The sequence below is a fragment of the Pristiophorus japonicus genome, chromosome 13 (genome assembly GCF_044704955.1).
Source record: "Pristiophorus japonicus isolate sPriJap1 chromosome 13, sPriJap1.hap1, whole genome shotgun sequence".
NCBI lineage: Eukaryota > Metazoa > Chordata > Chondrichthyes > Pristiophoridae > Pristiophorus > Pristiophorus japonicus.
Window position 1 is genome coordinate 47,901,317 of NC_091989.1, and position 21,867 is coordinate 47,923,183.

Below are 21,867 nucleotides of genomic sequence, written 5' to 3' on the forward strand. Positions count from 1 at the left end.
AAAGAGATTGACATGGTCGGATAGACTGCAGTCAGTCTGGGAATTGAGGTTAGATACAGTTACTATTGTGCTGGAATGTTATAACATCCACAGTGAACTATAAGCGCAAAGGCCAACAGCAAGGACTATATCTCAACCTATGGAGACATATTCCTTTTGTATTGCCATAACTATCTCCGATACAAGTCTTGGTGGTCAAAAACAGATGATGCAAGAGTGTCATAAACCAAGATCCTGCGTAAGTCAAGGTGCTATGAATGTGGCATTGTTATGGTTGGATTTTGGGTTTGGGTGTCAGCCAGTGATTGGTTCAGGAGGACTCCATAGGTTTGGAATGAGACTAAGGGATATGAAGGGGGTCTTAACAGCCACATGTTGTAGAAGATTTCAAAAGTAGATGTCAGACACAGATGATTTCAGGAGGAATCAAAGAGGCATCCGGGAGACGAGGAGATGGGAGACAAGAGATACAGGGTGCAGCGTAGTCACGGTTGCAGCTTCTAACCAGAGTATAAGTATAAGTCTCGATTATTCTCTGTAAATTGCTGCTTGAATACTGCAATGTATTAAGTCTTGCTTGTGCTAAATAAAGTTAAATCACTGTCCCCAAAAGTGGTCAACCTCGAATCTTTTAGAACCAAGGGTCCCTCTGGGATCTTATAACAGTGCGGCATCCCTTAATACTGCAATAAGATGGCAGCCTAGATTATGTGCCCAAAAGTCTGGCGTGGGGTTGGAATACACAATCTTCTGACTTAGATGAAAGTGCTACAACTGAGCTAAGATTGACACCCAAGATACAAGTTAAGCTGCGCAACCAAGCCACAAGTGAATATTGTAGCACATCAGAGCCGAGTTATTTCTCACTCCTGTCCTTAAATTTATTAGACCACAAGGAAAAGATTTAAATAGCTGAATTTATTTCTTAAACTGGACATTTCAACTTATGTACATTACAGTAGAAGTAGGTGGCAAACCTTCTCTTCAGAAACATGGAGTATTTTATTCAGAATACATTAGTAATTCACAGGTGTTGCTTGTTTTGCATCCTCCAGTTCAGTATCTAGCCAGCGGTATCTACGATGGCGTCGCAAAACTTCAATTGCTTTCTGCTCAATGGGTGTTGGTGTAATTCCCAAGTCCTCCAGACCAGGAAGGTCAGGGTATGTCATGTCTGTGATGTGCAACTAAAATAAATTCATAAACAATGTTTATGTGACATTTTACAAACTTATTATTTCAATGCCCTGATAATTCCACTGATCACTGGATTTTTATTTACGCAAGTTCTGTGTAAATCTTTCCCCCCCTCCCCCCGAGCAACACTTACATTTTTGATCAAACTTTTAATTTTGAATAGAAAAGCTCTCAATAAAGTCAATTACTATGGAGCCTAAAAATTAAACAAGTCCATATATAATTTGCATTTGTAGAAAGCTGAGCTGCTGCTGAAACCTGTACTGTATACCAGCAATGTTTAATCCTGTTTATGCAATTCAGTAAAATGATTGCCATACAAACCAGTTTAGAACTTGCCTTCTATATCTGCATTTGAAGCCACCTAGAGAGCTTACCACCTATATGTCTACCATTCAAACCAATTTGAATATATAGCTCTCCCCTATATGTCTGCCACAGAAAAGTCAACATTGGCTCAGTAGTAGTACTCTCGTCTCAGACAAGAGATCACAGACTTGAGCATGTAATCTCGGCCGACACTTCAGTGTAGTACTGAGAGAATACTGCACTGTCTGAGGTGCTGTCTTTCAGATGAGATATTAAATGGCAGTTCCAATCATTGGTTGATGGAGAAATGTTAGCTAGATACAGTAGAAATCCCTACTGCATTTCAAAATGTGTCATAGGATCTTTTATGTCCACTAGCAGGCCAAATGTTGCCACACTTTCACTTTTCATTCAAAAGTTGTCACCTTCAACAATGCAGCACTCTCAGTAATGAACTGAAGTATCAGTCTACATTGCATGCTCAAGTCCTAGAACTCAACCCAACATAAATCCCACGGTGAGCTTGGTGCAGAAACTTTAACTCAATTCTACATTATTGCAGTTGTTCATAGGATTTTTATACCCAATCAAGATTGAAGGGTGTAGCACACTGAAAATAACTTACTTTTAATAACTTGGTTATTTTTTGTACAATTTTGATTTTAAAAAGCATCTAGTGCTGACTGATAAAATAATGTACTAACTATGGTAGTAATGCACACTAAAACCAAACACGTACCCTGTCCACTTTGTCTCGAGATGTCCATGGATCAAATGGGCTTATCTCAAAGAACCTCGCCACCAAACTGGTAAGAATATGAAAGCCATTTTAGATTAAAACCAAACACATTGGTCACTGCACATGCACAACATAATTATGTATCAGCCTATTACATCCATCCATGCAATTTACAGTGCATCCTAACAGTTTCATCTGCAAACTTGGATATACAACTCTCTGTTCCTTCATCCAGATCACTAATATATTTGGTGATGGAAGCTGTTTAACTGAATATAAACTAAAGGGGTACAAATTTAAGTGGGTGCAGGAACAGATAGACTTGGCGACATACGTACACGTCTTTGAAGGTGGCAGACAAATAGAGGAGGCTGTTAAAATGGCAAATGGAATTCTTGACTGTGTAAATAGAGCCAAAGGTAGAAAAGCAATAAAGTATGATAAACCTTCATTAAACACTGGTTAGACCCCAGCCAAAGTACTGTGACCAGTACTAGGCACCACATTTTGCGGGGGGAGGGGTAAATAGGGGATGGAGGGGCCTTGGAGAGGGTACAGAGGAGATTTACTAGAATGGTACCAGGGATGAAAGACTTCAGTTACATAGAGAGCCTAGAGAAATTGGGGTTGTTCTCCTTAGAGCAAAGGTCAAGAGGAGATTTGATAGAGGTGTTCAAAATCATGAACGATTTTGATATAGTAAATAATGAGAATCTGTTTCCATTGCCAGAAGAGTCAGTAACCAGAGGACACAGATTTAAAGGTGATTGGCAAAAGAACCAGGGCGACATGAAGAAACATTTTTTTTACACAGCGAGTTGTTGTGCTCTGGAATGCACTGCCAGGAAAAGGGCAGTGGAAGCAGATTCAATAATAACTTTCAAAAAGGAATTGGATAAATACTTGAAGGGAAAAAAATTGTAGGGCTATGGGGAAACAGCAGGGTAGTGGGTCTGATTAGATAACTCTCTCAAAGTGCGACACAGGCATGATGGGTCGAATGGTCTGTGATGCATCATTCTATGATGAGACAGACATGTGCATGCTGATATCAGAGGTATGCTTAAACTCTACAAAGATCTGTCAGTCCAACATTGTCAATGGGCAAGGTTAGATCAGAGTTAAGCACCAAGAACAGGGGAACAACAGCTACCTGTTTAATTAGATCAAGTAGTTTTATCTTTAACTGGCTGTTGGCTGAGGGAGACCCCAGTTGGGCCAGGCAGTGAACAAAGATCAATATAAAAGCAGGTATGAACTGCGAATCAGAAAGCAGACACCACTTCTCAATGCAAACCCCCACTTCTGAAGTCTGGCACAGTTTATGAATACTAAAATATGACATAATTCTATCTTTAGAACCCAACTAAATTTGCTGCTCCAGAAGCTCATTTTAATTAGAACATAAAATTGTGTAGTCATGCAACTTTCATTGACAAAATTTGTAAGTTTTGGAAAGTATCTTGGATAATACACATATTAAATTTTACATTTTAGTATTTTCACATTTTAATTTCAGATTGCAGTAACAACTGCCGTTCACTAGACTGAATCGCCCTCTCTACTGAGTTCCTGTTTTCAGTCATGTCACCGAGAGGAAATAGTAAATGGAGACTATATGTCTCATTTGTTTTTAAAAAGAGGGGAAAGTGAGAATAAGATGGGGGGAATTTAAGTCTTAGCAAAGGATATTCACTTTCAAATTGTTATTTTAAAAAAAAGAATCAAGGCGGCCAGCTGTAAATGGAGGCAGACTGTCAAGTGAGTTTACAATGAAAAAAACATGGTGAATCCGGGCATTCACTGCACAGAGAGAGTGGACTTGAGCTTTGAGAGACAGATTGCAAATCAGGACAACAGCCAGGAAAATGGAGAGAGTATGCAGAAACATACTACAGTAGGCCTTTTCTCTTTAGAGCCACACATGACAATCACAGGCTTCTGAAAGAATTTCAGAATCATTTAGACTGGTTTTAGAGTTGTTCCTGCCCAACAGCTCCCTCGGAGCATCCTCTCAACCACAGGCTAGGAGAAAATTGAGGGTCCTAGGGAGTGAGATTTGATGGTAACATCATTTTACTCTTGGTTGCTGTGTATTCTGACACTTTTGACTTTTTATGACTGGTACTTACTGATAGATAGGCCTTGGCAATGGGTATGAAATAAATGGTCTATGCATCACAGCATAAATATATTCCACAAGGTCATGAAGGAGGTATCGATGGGGCCTGTTAAATAAAAAATGTTTTTCAATGTATGAACACTAAAACAGGAGCAACATATTTACAAGTCTTCAATTCATTACCACATTCAGAAGGCAAACATCCAACATTTGTCTGTCACAGTTTCTACTGATTCTATGATTTCTCATGAATGCTTCATTCACTGATTGCCCAAATGTAAAGTTCTTTGTTTTCACTCTCCCACCCCCAACTGTCACTATAAATCAATTTCAAGATTTTATATTTACTCCAAATCTGGCCGAGTCAATCTTCCGACAAAAATAAACAGACTGATCATTCTCAGAATATCCCAAAATGCGAATTTTTCAAAATGTAATTCTGTGATTCCTTTTCAGCTCCACATGGAAGTAGCATTTGGCATGGCTGGCATGTTTCTTCATCTCCTCTCGACACCATGAAAAGTGCATCACACAGCATGTTTATAATAACATTAACAACACTGGAATGTACAGAACTGCAGTCCATAAGATCTGTCCCAAAGTCAAAAAACAGTGCACTGTAGTTCCATTACAATTCATAACTAGATGTAATGAAGCATAAATATAGATGATCACTTGTGTTCAAACTCCATCCGTATCATTTTCTGTTGTGGGTGCAAAAGGGGTTGCCATACGACAACAGTGCAGCATTCCTGGAGTGAGTGAGGCCTCTGGCTGTGCCTGTGGTGGAGGTTGGCTGGAAGCCAGATTCCAGGATTCCGTGTAGAACGAGCATTTCTGCTGGACATTATGACCTCAAAGAGATGCTATCTTCCTTACAATATTATAATACAGCACAAGTGACAAAGAGTACCACCAACAGAGAGATGGTAGGCAGCTGAAGCTACAGCATAAGAGATTGTTCCCACTCATTTATAGAAGTGGTGCAGTACCTCGGGTTGCCCAAGAACAATGTTTTTGGAGGCCAAAATTCACCAGAAAGGTGCGACTGTTGTGCTGTATCCCGGAATCTGGCTTCCAGCCAACCTCCACCACAGGCATGTCACAGCCAGAGGCCTCACTCACTCCAAGAATGCTGCACTGTTGTCCTATGGCAAATCCTTTTGCACCCACAACAGAAAATGAACATTAACATTGAGGAAACATTACCTCAAGGAAATCTACTTGAAGGATTCAGTACAGGTGGTGGTAAGGTAGAGACTATTTCAGAGATGGAATTAGGTAGCCTTATTGTAGGACTTGAAGCTTAGGATATTGAGGTTGTATACCCTGGGATTCAGGAATGGAAATGGATTCAGCAATGGAGGCACAAGGTTCTTGGCAGGTTGACTTCTGTCTTGATGTTGAGCTGTAGAAAGTTCTGGCTTATAGTGGCAATTGTAGAGAGGTAAAGTTGGATGTCATCAGTATAGAAGTTAACCCCATGTTTATGGATGTCATAGAGGAGCAGCATGTAGATAAGAAGTTGCATGTTCAGCCATGAACTCATTGAATGGCGGTGCAGGCTAGAAGGGTCGAATGGCCTACTCCTGCACCTATTTTCTATGTTTCTATGTTTCTAAAAGGGAAGGACCAAGGCTCGAGTTGTGGGACACAGCCACAGTAATTGTGTGGGGGCAGGGGGAAAATCCATTGAAAGAAATGTACTAGAAATATCGGAACAGTTAGGAATAGAACTAAGGGGGTGTAGCGGACTGCGCAGGGAAATACAATGGAGAAAAACAACAGGAGTAATCGCCTATCAAAAGCTGAGGAAGGACGGGAAGAGCTAATGGGCTGTGGTTCCTTTCACAAAGAATACTGTTGATGACTTTGAGCAGGGTGTTTGTGGTGCTGTGGACAGAACAGAAACCAGACTGAAGGGTTTTAAACGGAGAGTGGTGAGGAAAGGAAGGTTACAGGTGAATCGATAACTAGAAAGATTGAAAGGCCCAGGGATGGACTTTTTGAAGACGAGGTGATAACAGTACTTTTAAAAGAAAGTGACAATGTCTTAAAAAAGGGGTACATTGATGAAAAGATCTGGGTCTGGAAGGGATCAAGTATTGGGTCTCAAGTAGGAAATAATTTTGGCGAGGGCTGGGGGGTTCGGGGTGGGGGGGGGAAAAGAGGGGGAAGAAATGAGGTGAAACTTCACAGCATCAAAAGTCGGGAGGGGGCTAAGAGAGGTCAGAAAATGGCAGAAGTAAATGTTAACATACTAAAAACTTACCCAACTACAACATATGACTTTCCATCAGAGTCAAGGTCTTTAATAGCACTTACAATTGCTTTGGCCACATCTACCACCTATTTATTAAAACAGAAAAAAATATGCTTACACAATTTGTAAAAGAAAATTATCAGTATTATAACTATAGCTGAATAATTTAAACAAATCAGAAACCAATTTCTAATATACATACATATACAGGTTGCTTTACAGTCTTCTTGCCCATAGAAATAAGTGGTGTGGCACGTCCAAACCAGCGCAAGTCTAGAAAAAGAAAATTGCAACACTATCCAATTATATGCTTGAAAATATGAGTAAAATTCTGTACAAAACTTAATTTGATTGTTTTCATAATCAATATCTGCAACAAACATATCTGATGATTCACTCTTCATAGCTTTACTACAAACATTTAATAGTACAATGAAACAAAATTTGAATCACTGATATTTAAATGGAAATTCTTCCTCCATACTCTTGCTGTTGAATGATTTCTCCTCAGTCAGTATCTATCTGACTGGGCTGTGTCCAATCTTTGAAATGGAATGCAAGAAGGTACACAACCCTTCCTTTGCCCCGCATAATGACTCCAACCTCGTGACCTTGTGCCCCATCACATAACTTTTAGTACTCTAATTTGTACAGTTTAGGCCATTATTCTCTGTTAATATTTGCTGATTTTATAGTTTTATAAATTTGTATGTAATGTGTGCAGCACGATTAACTTTTCTCTATTGTTATTAGCTGTTTAGCTGCTGCTGTGTCATGACAGAGTTCCAGAAAGGGTGCCAATACAGATCTTGATATTCTGATCCAGGATTTATCCAACAGTGAGACAGCCTCACTAAAGCAGCCTTTCCAAGCCTACGCAGTTCACTGCAGTGAATAAGGAATTAATATTTTGCATTGAGAAAAAAAGTCAACCGTCATGAACTTTATGGTAATGTGGTCATATCACAACGGAGCTTAGTCTAGCTGCAGGCTATGTACATCTGTGTTGTATATACAACAGCTAATTCTCACTTGGAGAAACATGGGTTAATAAGGATCATCGAGCATGGATATGTTAAAGGCAAGTCGTGTCTGATTAACTGGATTGAGCTCTTTGATGAAGTAACAGAGGGTTGATAAAGGTAGTGAAGTAGATGTTCTATAAATATGGACTTTCAAAAGGCATTTGGTAAAGTACCACAGCAGACTTACTCGGAAAATAGAAGCACATGGTATTAAAGGACAGTGGTATCTTGGATATGTAATTGGCTAAGCGATAGGAGGCAGAGAGTAATGGTGAACGGATGTTTTTTCTGACCGGAAAGAAGCATGCAGTGGGGTCCCCTATAGGTCCATTGCTTTTCTTGGTGTATATAAATGACCTGGACTTTGTTATAGGGAGTACAATTTTGAAGTTTGCGGATGATACAAAACTTAGCAATGTAGTAAATAGTGAACAGGATAGTAGCAAACTTCAAGAGGACATAGAGAGATTGGTGAAATGGGCAGACACATGGCAGATGCAATTTAATGCACATAAGTGTGAAATGATGCATTTTGGGTGGAACAACATGGAGAGGCAGTATGATCCAAATGGTACTATTTTGAGGAGGGTGCAAGAGCAGAGAGAGCTGAGGGTGCATATTCACCAATTATTGAAGGTGGCAGGGTAAATTGATAAGGCAGTTCAGGAAGCATATGGGACACTTGGCTTTGTAAATAGAGGCATTGAATACAAAAACAAGGAAGTCATGCTAATCCTTTAAAAATAAGAACATAAGAACATAACATAAGAATTAGGAACAGGAGTAGGCCATCTAGCCCCTCGAGCCTGCTCCGCCATTCAACAAGATCATGGCTGATCTGGCCGTGGACTCAGCTCCACTTACCCGCCTGCTCCACGTAACCCTTAATTCCCTTATTGGTTAAAAATCTATCTATCTGTGACTTGAATACATTCAATGAGCTAGCCTCAACTGCTTCCTTGGGCAGAGAATTCCACAGATTCACAACCCTCTGGGAGAAGAAATTCCTTCTCAACTCAGTTTTAAATTGGCTCCCCCGTATTTTGAGGCTGTGCCCCCTAGTTCCAGTCTCCCCGACCAGTGGAAACAACCTCTCTGCCTCTATCTTGTCTATCCCTTTCATTATTTTAAATGTTTCTATAAGATCACCCCTCATCCTTCTGAACTCCAACGAGTAAAGACCCAGTCTACTCAATCTATCATCATATGGTAACCCCCTCATCTCCGGAATCAGCCTAGTGAATAGTCTCTGTACCCCCTCCAAAGCTAGTATATCCTTCCTTAAGTAAGGTGACCAAAACTGCACGCAGTACTCCAGGTGCGGCCTCACCAATACCTTGTACAGTTGCAGCAGGACCTCCCTGCTTTTGTACTCCATCCCTCTCGCAATGAAGGCCAACATTCCATTCGCCTTCCTGATTACCTGCTGCACCTGCAAACTAACTTTTGGGGATTTCCAAAAAGAGTTTCATGCTAGTCTGAGCCACAGCGTTTCCGTAGTGTAGTGGTCATCACGTTCGCCTAACTCGCGAAAGGTCCCCGGTTCGAAACCGGGCAGAAACATTACTCTAAAAGAGTTTCATGCTAGTCTGAAAACGCCCGATCTCGTCTGATCTCGGAAGCTAAGCAGAGTCAGGCCTGGTTAGTACTTGGATGGGAGACTGCCTGGGAATACCAGGTGCAGTAGGCCTTTGATTTTACGTTTTAAAGTTTAATTTGTATTAATTGCCGGTGTTTTTAGTGTCCCCTTCCCTTTTATAGGGGGCACTGTGGAAAAATTGTGATTTTAGTGCCCAAAAAAAAACCAAAAAAGGAAACCAAAAAAAAACCAAAAAAAGGAAAAAAAGGGCCTTGTAAATGTCTGGTGTGTCACCCAGGTCGGGTGGCACGGTTTAATGTTTAATGTTTTGCAGATAAACTCCAAAAAGAGTTTCATGCACAAGGACCCCCAGGTCCCTCTGCACCGCAGCATGTTGTAATTTATCCCCATTCAAATAATATTCCCATTTACTGTTTTTTTTCCCCCAAGGTGGATGACCTCACACTTTCCGACATTGTATTCCATCTGCCAAACCTTAGCCCATTCGCTTAACCTATCTAAATCTCTTTGCAGCCTCTCTGTGTCCTCTACACAACCCGCTTTCCCACGAATCTTTGTGTCATCTGCAAATTTTGTTACACTACACTCTGTCCCCTCTTCCAGGTCATCTATGTATATTGTAAACAGTTGTGGTCCCAGCACCGATCCCTGTGGCACACCACTAACCACTTCTGCAGTAACCTTTTGTGTGGCACCTTATCGAATGCCTTTTGGAAATCTAAATACACCACATCCATCGGTACACCTCTATCCACCATGCTCGTTATATCCTCAAAGAATTCCAGTAAATTAGTTGAACATGATTTCCCCTTCATGAATCCATGTTGCGTCTGCTTGATTGCACTATTCCTATCTAGATGTCCCGCTATTTCTTCCTTAATGATAGTTTCAAGCATTTTCCCCATTACAGATGTTAAACTAACTGGCCTATAGTTACCTGCCTTTTGTCTGCCCCCTTTTTTAAACAGAGGCGTTACATTAGCTGCTTTCCAATCCGCTGGTACCTCCCCAGAGTCCACAGAGCACTGGTTAGGCCTCAGTTTGGGCACCACACTTTAGGAAGGATTCAATGCCTTGGAGAGGGTACAGAGGAGGTTTACCAGGCATGATCAGTTATGTGGAGAGATTGGACAAGCAGGGTAGAGATAGTTAAGGAGTGACCTAATAGAGGTATTCATAACTATGAGGGGTTTTGATAGAGCAAGTAGGGAGAAACTGTTTCCTCTGGCAAGTGGGTTGGTAACCAGAGGACATAGATTTAAAATAATTGGCTGATGAACTCGAGGGGAAAACAGGAGAACTGTTTTACACAGTGAATTCTTAAGATCTGGAACACACTACCTGAAAGGTTGGTGGAGTCAGATTCCATACGAACCTTCAAAAGGCAATTGGACATGTTTTTGAAGCAAACTAATTTGCAAGGTTATGGGGGGAGAAAGCTGGGTATGGGATCAAATTGGCAGCTCTTTCAAAGAGCCGGTGCAGGCCCACAGGCCAAATGGCCTCCTACTGTGTTGTAAGATTCTATGATTCTACAGGCGAAGAGGTCTATTCTATACCAGCCTAAATATTTAAAAAATTCAAGACTTGAATTGAGATTCAAAGCTTCATATGCCTCCAAAAAGGTTCTTACGTGCAAAATAATTCAGGAATTTGTCTTCTCTTCCAAAAATTTCAGATGGTTTGATGATGATGGAATCTGGGAATTCTTCTCTCACAACCTTTTCTCCAACAGCCTGACAGAAAAGATTCAACACAAGCTTATTTCCATTTCGCTCTGCGCAGTTTGCTGCCAATACATAAAGCTTTAAACTTTCATAATGTACTACTCTTCCTACCTTTGTTCTTAAGAGCTTTGAAATACTCTTTATGTCAGCATTCAAATGAGAAACATGGACGAATTTTTCAACTCCGGCTTCCCTGGATGCGAGTGCAATATCTTGTGGAATTTTGACATTCACATCCTCAAACTTGAAGTTACTAAAAGAAAGAAAAGGATTTAACCACTAATTCACAACAGCAAAAACAAAACACTCTGGAAAAATGTAGTATATTTGGAAGTCATTGTCATCAAATACTCCAAAGTCATGTTAGCTAAATGCAGAGTAAAGTTCAGCTCAATACATTGCAAACAGTGCAATTCCGGAGATGAGAAGATTACCTTACGATGATAGATTGAGCAGACTGGGTCTTTACTCGTTGGAGTTCAGAAGGATAAGGGGTGATCTTATAGAAACATTTAAAATAATGAAAGGGATAGACAAGATCGAGGCAGAGAGGTTGTTTCCACTGGTCGGGGAGACTAGAACTAAGGGGCACAGCCTCAAAATACGGGGGAGCCAATTTAAAACCGAGTTGAGAAGGAATTTCTTCTCCCAGAGGGTTGTGAATCTGTGGAATTCTCTGCCCAAGGAAACAGTTGAGGCTAGCTCATTGAATGTATTCAAATCACAGATAGCTAGATTCTTAACCAATAAGGGAATTAAGGGTTACGGGGAGCGGGTGGGTAAGTGGAGCTGAGTCCACGGCCAGATCAACCATGATCTTGTTGAATGGCGGAGCAGGCTCGAGGGGCTAAATGGCCTACTCCTGTTCCTAATTCTTATGTTCTTATGTATGTTCAACCCAAGACAGTGGGGAGGGGAGGATAGAAACAGTGGCAATGGTACAGAGTTTGTGATGGGGGCCAAAGACAATGTTCAGCTGGAAGAAATTAATGTCGGACAAGCAATCTAACAACACAAGTCATGGAGGAGTAAAGTTGAGCTGGGTGTCACCAGCATACACATAGAAGCTGGCCCCATGTCGGCAGTTGATGTCTGCAAGAGGCAGCCTTCTGCCTTCATGGGTAAGTTGGTTATTAGTATTATTTTCATAATGCAGGAGCTGAAATTAAACATTAGAGACCGGCAACTCAGCATTTGAGGAAATCAAATGGACACAAGCATCTATCCTACCCCCTATGACACAATGGTGGTATTTTTTCTTTATGCAATAGTGTCTGCTTTATAACCCCGATTTCGGGAAATGTAAAATGGTCGACCAAATCACTATCACTCATTTTGCACTCGACAAAATTAGCCCATTGTGCTCTCCATTTGTTGTCCAACTTTAATAAACTGCTTGAATAACTGCTTTGTAACTTAGAAGTCCAGTTTAAGATAATTTCGTTGAAATCAGTCTGCCCTCCTGAGGGCTCAGTAGGTAACTGCAGTGTGGAGATGGTGCTGGGCTTTATGGACCAGAGGTTTCCCAGGTTAAAAACTGTTCGGTGCAGAGTTCGACAATATCATCCAAGGGTGGGTTGTAAATTGCTGCTATTTATATCAGTGCTCAAGTGTCCTTGTGGAACCGTAGACTAGTTTGAGTTATTGCCTTGGAAAGAGGGTAGATAACTATAAAACAAATTTCACTCTTGCAGTTTGCACCCGATTAGCTGCAAGTTCCCTAGCCCGGAAACAAAAATAGGGATACTAATATAGGTTAGCTGATCTACATTTAAAACAATGAATTCTATACAGCAAAATAAATAATTATTGTTCTTTCTTTGTTAAATCAATGCTTACCTAGTTTCCCATTCCCTACCAACAAGATTAATAACAACATTGGAATGTTCCACAGCTCGTCTGGTGGAATCTTTATCTCTAGGATTCCAGTCCTGATAAAAATCAAATGTAAAAGTATTGATTAATATATTAGAAGACAGATTAAAAATTCAGTCAGCCTTTGTAACATTACGTCTAGAGCATTGGTGTCCAACATGTAGCCTCCTAAACCTGGCAATCCAGCCGTCGAAGGCCAGGTGACTCAGTATGTGTGTGTTTATATTTGTTATCTGGTGGTTTGCCCCATTTGAATTTCTTGTGTGGCTGGAGGCTCGGAAAGGACTATTTTTATTATTACAGCCTCCTTGTGGCTCAAATTGGTCAATAACAGCATCTTGAGATGCATGTGAATTATTGGGAATATGAATTTAAACTTTACACGTGGCCATGGTACGTACGCACCCATTGAGCCCATGAAAACAAAAGGATAAACACTCCTGCTCTAGAGGGTAGCCAGGTATTTCAACCAATTCCTTAGATTGGAACATTTCTACCATGTGGATTGCATACACGTTCCAACCATTCAACTCTGATTTTTTAACAACACACCAATCTATGAATCCTCAGTTCATCATCATTCCCATATATATTAACCCTGTCTCCTACTTTATTTTTAACATTTTACCTTCCAGTAGTTTTCAATCGGACATTAAGTAATCGGAACCCAAAGTGCCACTCCACTAACTGGATAAATTACAGAAAATGTGTGTGAAATTTGCAATCGAAAGTTGATGGCAGGTGACCAATGTTTCCGTTACGCTGCACGGCCGCGCAGTTGTCTGGAAGTCCAATGCAGGATTCCGTCCCGGCTCCTCAGTTCGAGATTTTGCGCATGAGCCGCACAGCCCGTTAAAGGGACTGTGCATTTCAAAAAAAATTAGGGGGAACATTGTGAGTGACCCACTCACACATTTCCACTTCCCCCAATGCAGCTGATTAATTTTCACTCCAGCTATATGGGGAAGCGCTGGACTGCTGCTGGCCTCTTTACAACTTCATTCGTGCCTGGTAATTCAGCACCAGGAGAAATTGCAGAATGACTTGTGTCAATATCACCAACATATTTTTGAAACTCATGGAAGATAGCTATCAGTTAAACATTTCGACTTTTCTTGCAAGAGTACTGAAGACTCACTAGAAAGGTCAGCTGTCCCAGATCACCCATGGGTTTGAGATGGTTAATATCATACTGATCACAGCGATATGGGATCACGACCTGAGAGCCAATCCGTCCTAAAAGCAAGAAAGATTTTAGTATTAAAAAGAATCTTTATATTAGATTGAAACCTTCTTGGTATTGTGCACACTGAAATGAGCACATGAATGCCTGCAACAGGATTTCTTCAAACAAACATCATCAGAATAATTTAATACGCACTTTTAAAATATTCCTTAACGTGCAATATGTTCAATTAAAATGTGGTTTGTTTTTGGTCAACCAGGATTCTGATACCTGCAGAAACTCATCCCAGCACTGTCTTTAAGTCTCCAAACCAAAGGACTGATGTGGAATTTATTTTTACCCAAAACAGAGTGTAGCTGAAAACTATGAAAATGCCATAAAATATCCATTAGGTGTTTCTTCCTATAATAAAAATAGAAAATGCTGGAATCTCAGTGGGTCAGGCAGCATCTGTGGAGAGAGAAACAGAGTTAATGTTTCAGATCGTCAGAACTGGCAATAGTTCGAAATGTAACATTCTTAAGGAAGTGCTGGGGCCCTGAAAGGGGGAAGAGGAGGTGGAAAGAACAAAGGGGAAGGTCTGTGATAGGGTGGAAGGAAGAAGAGATTTGAGATACAAAAGGAATGATGGGCCGAATTAAGATGGTAATGGCACAAGTTAGGAAACAAAAAATGAGTGTAGATAGGGCGTGAATGGCAGACTTTTGGGAGGGTGGAAGCTGCCATGGGAAACAAAATATATATATATTTTTAAAAAGGGGTGGGGAATTTTTGTAAACTCATCCCTTTTGTATCAAATCTCTTCTGCCTTCCACCCTTTCACAGACCTTCCCTTTTATTCTTCCAACCTCCTCTCCCTTTCAGGGCTCCAGCACTTCCTTAAGAATGTTACATTTCGAACCATTGCCAGTTCTGACGAAGGGTCATCGACCTGAAACGTTAACACTGTTTTTCTCTCTTCACAGATACTGCCTGACCTGCTGAGATTTCCAGCATTTTCTGTTTTTATTTCAGATTCCAGTATCTGTAGTGTTTTGCTTTTGTATAGGTGTTCCTACCTGTCTGGGATAAATTTAAATCCACATATCTGGCAATCAGCATGTACAGGAATAATATTAATTTTAAATGGAAAAAGTCATTTCAATTTCTCCTTCCACCCTCCCAAAAGTTTTCCAATTTAGTTCGCCTGCAAAGCAAGCATGTTTACGCGTCGATCTCCTGGGGCACTGCACATGGGAAGTCACTGTCAAATGGTGTTTGGGAGGAGAGGCAAAGTTAATGCAAGGAGAGCAAGGGTTACTATTCTATCATGAAGTTGAAGAGCGAGGGGTCAGGGATTTAGGCCACAATACACAGAGTTGGATTAGCTACTGCAAGATTGAAATTCATTAAATTAATATCGACCAATTCAAAGAAATTGCAGTTGCTTTGGCGATAACATATCTGGTGGTCAGTGTGGAACTGAGTGCAAACTCAAAACACCATCACAGTTATTGCTTTAGCTGGTAACACAATTGGAAATATAGCACTGAAATCATCGATCACAGTGTTATCTGCATAACAGCTGCTGCATAGAAGGCCAAACCTCAACTATTTAATAGACAATAGGTACAGGTATATATTAAGGACAATTCTAAGATCATATGCTCGCTTGCAAAACCTAGTGCTAAATCTGTAAATCCAAACAGGTTTTTCTGACCTGTGAACCTTAGAATGTAACTTACGCAGAGTAATAAGATCTTTAAAAAAAATACTTCAATTACATTTTTTTTAAATTAGATTCAAACATAGGGGACAGCCACTCATCTCTCTGAAGTACTCCTCTATTACACTAACTTTGCCATCAAAGCCAATCCCTCTAGAACATCAACTCTCCCACTGAAGTGCACCCTTCTAATACACAAACTCTCCCACTGCCTCTTCCACGGAGCCTGTCCACTAGTCATCAGGACATCTAATTGTATTTCCTACCATCTCAATGCTTTTGTCTATTATTTTGCTTAGTAGATCATTAAAATAGTTTTTCTGATATCGGTTCTAAATATACTCTTCACTAATTTCCTTTGCTTACTTTCTTGGTATACCATTAAGTAATAACCTGGGTTTCACGAATCGATACTATTTAATATCCCTCCATGACGTTCATTCCTTAATCATTTCCCTCTAGAACTTCTCTAGTCTTTCCTCATAACTTATCTCTTTTACAGTGGGAACAGCTCTTTTTCCATATTCTTTCGAATGCAAGAGAAATGTTTGTGGTGCGATAACCAAAAGAAACATTCTAATTATGACCTGAAACAGTGCATTATAAAGCCATAGAATAACTTATGTAGACTTATATTCTACCATTCTGGCTGTACATGCCACCAATCTATGAACTTAAAAAAAATTCCTTCACCACCTTATTTGAACATTGAAAGTGACCTAGAATAATTGCTTTCACATCAGCAAGAATGGGCACTGGTCGTAAACAGGAGGCAGAGATTCATCCCCCCACCCCTCACCACAAAAATAGGCAAGTTTTAAAAGTTAAAACAAACTAATATACTTTTCACATTTTAATGATTGCAAAATACTAGCTACTTTATCAACTATTTTCTTTCAACAAAAACCACACTGGGACTGCATCCATGCATGGAGCCCTGGCTTCCCTAATCTCAAAGAATTGAGGAGAGAGTGAAAATGTGGTTTTACTTACACTGTTGTGAAAGTAGAACCAAGAATGCATCCTTCAAAACCGTAATCTTTTCCCTCACTCTGCCCCGGTTCTGTTTTTATTTGTTTCACAGTTCTTTCTCTAGTTTCTATTTTCATCTTCTGAGCCTACCTAACTGTGTGTGGGGACAGATTGTACCAAGGGCGACAGGAAAGGCTTGGAAGATAGCATTTCAGCTGCAGACCTTTCAGTGAATACCTTTCAAATAGATAAGTAAGTAAAATAAATGTGAATGTGTTTAAATTCAAACAGGAAACTGATAGATTTGAGATTCAACAGAGAAAGGTGAAAAAGATTTTCTACTAGCCAAATAAGATAACAATGGTCTCTCTGACAGCTCTGTGCACAACATTAGTTAGTGACTACAAAGAATTAGGCTTTTTCAAAAGAATTGTCACAAATGACACTGGGCCTGTACAAAATGTAGCTATCACAATCATGAAGGAAAGAAAATCAACATACTGCCCAATGCTGAGAGGAACTGATGTTATCCTGCTCCTAGGATAATTGTTGTCCAGGCTTCAGATTTCACAAAACAGACAACCTCCATGTCCCAACAGACAGAGTAACAGTCAAAGCAAAGTGCACTCACTCACCTCACTCCTTGAAAACATGGGACCGGTGGGGGGTGGGGACAGGGGAATATTAAACCACGTGCCCTGTCCCTTTCGTGGGTTACATTTACATGTTTTAGATTACTTCTAGCTGCAAAAACTGATCTGTATTTTATTGCTTCCAGCTCTGGGCAAAAGGTGGTCCTCTCGTTTTAAAATCTGCCTGCCTATGTGTCCCTTTGTATGTTTCCAGTGGGAGAGGGCCGAGACACTTACTTCTTCCCTCTAGTGATTCTCCAGTAGGTCTGTCAATAAAACCAGCTATCTTTCCCCCCACTTTGCTGTGCAAGTTTAAAGTTGCCTTCTGCTGTTCTCTACACGAACAGAGGCCATCCTGGTTAACGGTCCTAGGTTGAGGCAACAGACACTCTATGTATTAGTTGTGAATTCCACAAACCAGACCAGGCTTCAATACACACATTCAACACCTGTGATCTGTGGCTTTTCTTCTTAAATTTATGTGAATTCACAATGTTTACAACACAACTCTTAAATATAACTTAATCTTAAAATCCTTTCCGTGAAGAATTATCAAAAGTCCCAAAACATGACAAATGCTAAGGAGTTCAAAGGCTGAAATTAAAGAAAATCTACATAACATAAGAAATATGAACAGGAGTAGGCCATACGGCCCCTCGAGCCTGCTCCGCTATTCAATAAGATCATGGCTGATCTGATCATGGACTCAGTTCCACTTCCCCGCCCGCTCCCCATAATCCCTTATCGATTAAGAAAACGTCTATTTCTGTCTTAACTTTATTCAATGTCCCAGCTTCCACAGCTCTCTGAGGCAGCAAATTCCACAGATTCACAACCCTCAGAAGAAATTTTTCCTCATCTCTGTTTTAAATGGGCGGCCCCTTAGTCTAAGATTATGCCCCCGAGTTCTGGTCTCCCCAATCAGTGGAAACATCCTCTCTGCACCCACCCTGTCAAGCCCCCTCATAATCTTATACATCTCGATAAGATCACCTCTCATTCTTCTGAATTCCAGTGAGTAGAGGCCCAACCTACTCAACCTTTCCTCATAAGTCAACCCCTGGAATCAACCTAGTGAACCTTCTCTAAACTGCCTCCAAAGCAAGGATATCCTTTCGTAAATATGGAACCAAAACTGCACGCAGTATTCCAGGTGTAGCCTCACCAATACCCTGTATAGCTGTAGCAAGACTTCCCTGCTTTTATACTCCATCCCCTTTGCAATAAAGGCCAAGATTCCATTGGCCTTCCTGATCACTTGCTGTACCTGCATACTATCCTTTTGTGTTTCATGCACAAGTACCCCCAGGTCCCGCTGTACTGCGGCACTTTGCAATCTTTCTCCATTTAAATAATAATCTTGCTCTTTGATTTTTTTCTGCCAAAGTGCATGACCTCACACTTTCCAACATTATACTCCATCTGCCAAATTTTTGCTCACTCACTTAGCCTGTCTATGTCCTTTTGCAGATTTTGTGTGCCCTCCTTACACATTGCTTTTCCTCCCACCTTTGTATCGTCAGCAAACTTGGCTACATTACACTCAGCCCCTTCTTGTCACTGCCTCCTGCACCTATTTTCTATGTTTGCAAATCGCTAATGTAGATTGTAAATAGTTGAGATCCCAGCACTGATCCCTGCGGCACCCCATTAGTTACTGGTTGCCAACCAGAAAATGAACCATTTATCCCGACACTCTGTTTTCTGTTAGTTAGCCAATCCTCTATCCATGCTAATATATTACCCCCAACCCAGTGAACCTTTATCTTGTGCAGTAAACTTTTATGTGGCACTTTGTCAAATGCGTTTTGGAATACACCACATCTACTGGTTCCCCTTTATCCACCCTGTTCATTACATCCCATGCCATCCGAATTAGCCCCTCAGCTTTGCTTTAGAAGTGTAATTTCATGCGTTAAATTGTATAAAATGGTGAAAAAAAAATTGATATTTTCAATGCTCTGCTCACAACTGTTATTTGCAAATTTTATCTCAAGTTGTTGTGACACACAGATTTCAGTGCAGTCTGGGTATTACTAGAACCCCTTTGCAATGTACAAAGTTTGAAAATAATGTTTTCTTTATTGCACAAATGTTTAAGAAAGTCTCCATGCAGTAAAAACTGATTTAGAAATATATACTTGTATTCATAATGTCAACTGAAAGTCAATATCAATAATAAGTACTGGACTTTACCTAGCCTGTTAACCACGTATCGTCCGAGAAATCCAGATGCTCCAAAAACTGTAGCCACAATCCCACTAAAAGATGAACGTCCACTTTTACCATGAGGAATGAGAGCATGATGAAGCTTCCTTTTCTGAATCAAAATGGACACCACTGAAGCCAAACCTGGTGATACAGCACCTGAAAGGCAATGCAGGCCTACATTTGGTATGCAACAGGTAAAAACAATTTATATTTACAGGAAGCATTGCCTACACACCAACTCTACATATTCTAATGAAAAAATGATGTTTTATACACAGATCAGCAAGGCAGTTGCTACCTGCAACTTATGCAAAAAATTAGCAGAATTATTCTACAGTAAGAGCTCTTAAAATATTGTCTGAGAACAATACTATACTAAAGTTATACAAGGGCAAGCAAATATTATAAAAGTTTTTTAAAAGACTGTTTCCTCTGAATAGTGGATTAACTTTCATAAAGGCCACAACATTGGGCTCATATCAAAGTACACATTCTACACCCACCACACAATATTTTACATAATGATGTAGTTACTTAAAGTTTAAATGATGTACTGGTTTTAACAGATCTGATTAACAGGGTTAACAAAGGTTGCTGACCTGACTTTCCAATGCATTTTAATTAACTGTGGTTTCCAGTTGCACATGCCCCATATCTTTACATGGTCCATCTCTGACTTGTTCCTCCCTTTCTTCAACATCTCTCTCCACCTCTGGTAATGGGCTTTGAGCAGATATTTATCACAAATCCACAAGATCTTACACTTATTTAGACTATCAGCATTGTATTTGATCTGATGACAATTTTGCACATCAGAGCTGATGAAATGCCCTCATCTATGGTCAAGACCCTTAACCATCTCTGCCCTATCTCTTGCACATTTCTCACCCTTCTCATGACAACAAAATAAAAGTCCTTCTGCTGCATACTTTCTACCCCAGGAGCCATCACATCCAGCTCCAGATTAACTTCAACAACCATTCCCTCAACAACACACAACTGTGGCAAATACACAATTATGTGAGGCCCCAAATATTCTTTCCATGTAAGACACCAATTTGCACACTTTCTTCAATCTATTGTGTTGTATTTGCTGGTCACACTGCAGTATCTACAAATGCAGATTGCAGTTTTAGTGAACATCTCTGTTGTTCCCTCTGTCCCTCATGACTTCCATCCTATTAAAAAAAAAGTTGCCAGAATCATCACCAACATTAATCATGCACAATAACACAAAAGGAAACACTTAAGTTTTTATATCCACCTTAGATGTTTCTTAGACACATCCTCAAAGTGCTACATAAACATGGAATGTTGCTTAAGCCACTTTACACACATCAAGATCCCACAAACAGACTTCGATGAATGTCTTTGGTGGTGTTGGTTGAGGGAAGAATGATGACCAAGAGACAGGGAGAATTCCCTGCTCATTGAGTCGTATAATGGGAATCTGCACATCAACCCATAGCACGGAGGGTCAGCTGCGTTATTACTGCTTCGGTCCTGAATTGGGGCTCGCACCCAAAATGTTCTGAAACAGAAGTGACAATGTCAGCAAATGACACCCGGCAAGGATGATTTGCATCACCACACTAGTATTTGTTACCCCATCAAAATAATTGTCTTTTGTTCATTTCAATATAAAATTGTGTAGATGTTGACGGGACCAGACTTTGACAACAAATACACCCTCCAGATGTGAGAGCACCCCGAGTGCCTGTGACAGGTGGCAAACTACCGACCGTCCAGGGAACTCAAGCGCCGGTGGATGGCCTTGCAATCGGCATTAAGCGGGGAGGCGGGGCCGGGACCCGGGACGGTGGGAGGCTGAAGGTGAGACGAGAAACACTTACTTGACATTGGGAGGACGCGGCCTCGTATTCCGCCGCGGAGCACCGCCGCCATCTTGTCTCAAGTGATTCCCCGCATCCAATCCTTGAGCGAGGCTGTGTGACGTCACCGCGAGCCTAAAGGGGAGGAGCCAAAGTCTACCAATCAGTGTACCGTCCATCTCGGGCCAATAGGGTCAGTGTACCGTACAATGCCGGCCAATAGGGTTAGTGGGGCATACACTGTGGGCCAATAGGATCACTGTACCGTACAATGCCGGCTAATAGGGTTAGTTGCAGCATACACCCCGGGCCAATAGGGTCTGTGTACCGTGCACCGCGGGCCAATAGGATCAGTGCACTGTGCATCACAGGCCAATAGGGTTAGTGCAGCATACACCGCGGGCCAATAAGGTCACTGCACATCGGATGAGTCAGGACATCATGCGAGGGTCGATGGAGCAGCCTGCTCCGT

At 40.8% G+C, this 21,867-nt stretch overlaps 1 protein-coding gene, 1 non-coding gene and 1 pseudogene across 2 annotated transcripts; 2 read left to right on the forward strand and 1 right to left on the reverse strand.

Moving 5' to 3' along the window:
- Positions 1-903: 903 nt before the first annotated feature.
- On the reverse strand, positions 904-21,524 carry ndufa9a (NADH:ubiquinone oxidoreductase subunit A9a). The gene is made up of 11 exons (XM_070896648.1): positions 21,417-21,524; positions 19,549-19,719; positions 13,996-14,093; positions 12,822-12,913; positions 11,094-11,235; positions 10,889-10,991; positions 6,833-6,903; positions 6,640-6,716; positions 4,378-4,473; positions 2,246-2,312; positions 904-1,187 (listed from the first exon to the last, which is right to left on the reverse strand). Exons 1-11 carry the CDS (start codon positions 21,466-21,468, stop codon positions 1,017-1,019), a joined length of 1,140 nt encoding a protein of 379 aa, XP_070752749.1. The 5' UTR covers positions 21,469-21,524; the 3' UTR covers positions 904-1,016.
- trnav-aac (transfer RNA valine (anticodon AAC)) lies at positions 9,146-9,218 on the forward strand. Its single transcript has one exon. It is a non-coding gene; the product is annotated as a tRNA-Val (tRNA).
- LOC139279140 (5S ribosomal RNA) lies at positions 9,227-9,345 on the forward strand (annotated as a pseudogene).
- Positions 21,525-21,867: the final 343 nt, after the last annotated feature.

Bases quoted from the DNA above. Each gene is read 5' to 3' on its own strand.
- ndufa9a (XM_070896648.1), bottom strand. From the start codon at position 21,468: ATGGCGGCGGTGCTCCGCGGCGGAATACGAGGCCGCGTCCTCCCAATG. The intron at 11,236-12,821 runs GTAAGCATTGAT...TCTTTCTTTTAG, and splicing joins GGTAGGGAATGGGAAACTAG to TAACTTCAAGTTTGAGGATG. The intron at 6,717-6,832 runs GTATGTATATTA...TTTAATAAATAG, and splicing joins CTGTAAAGCAACCTGTATAT to GTGGTAGATGTGGCCAAAGC.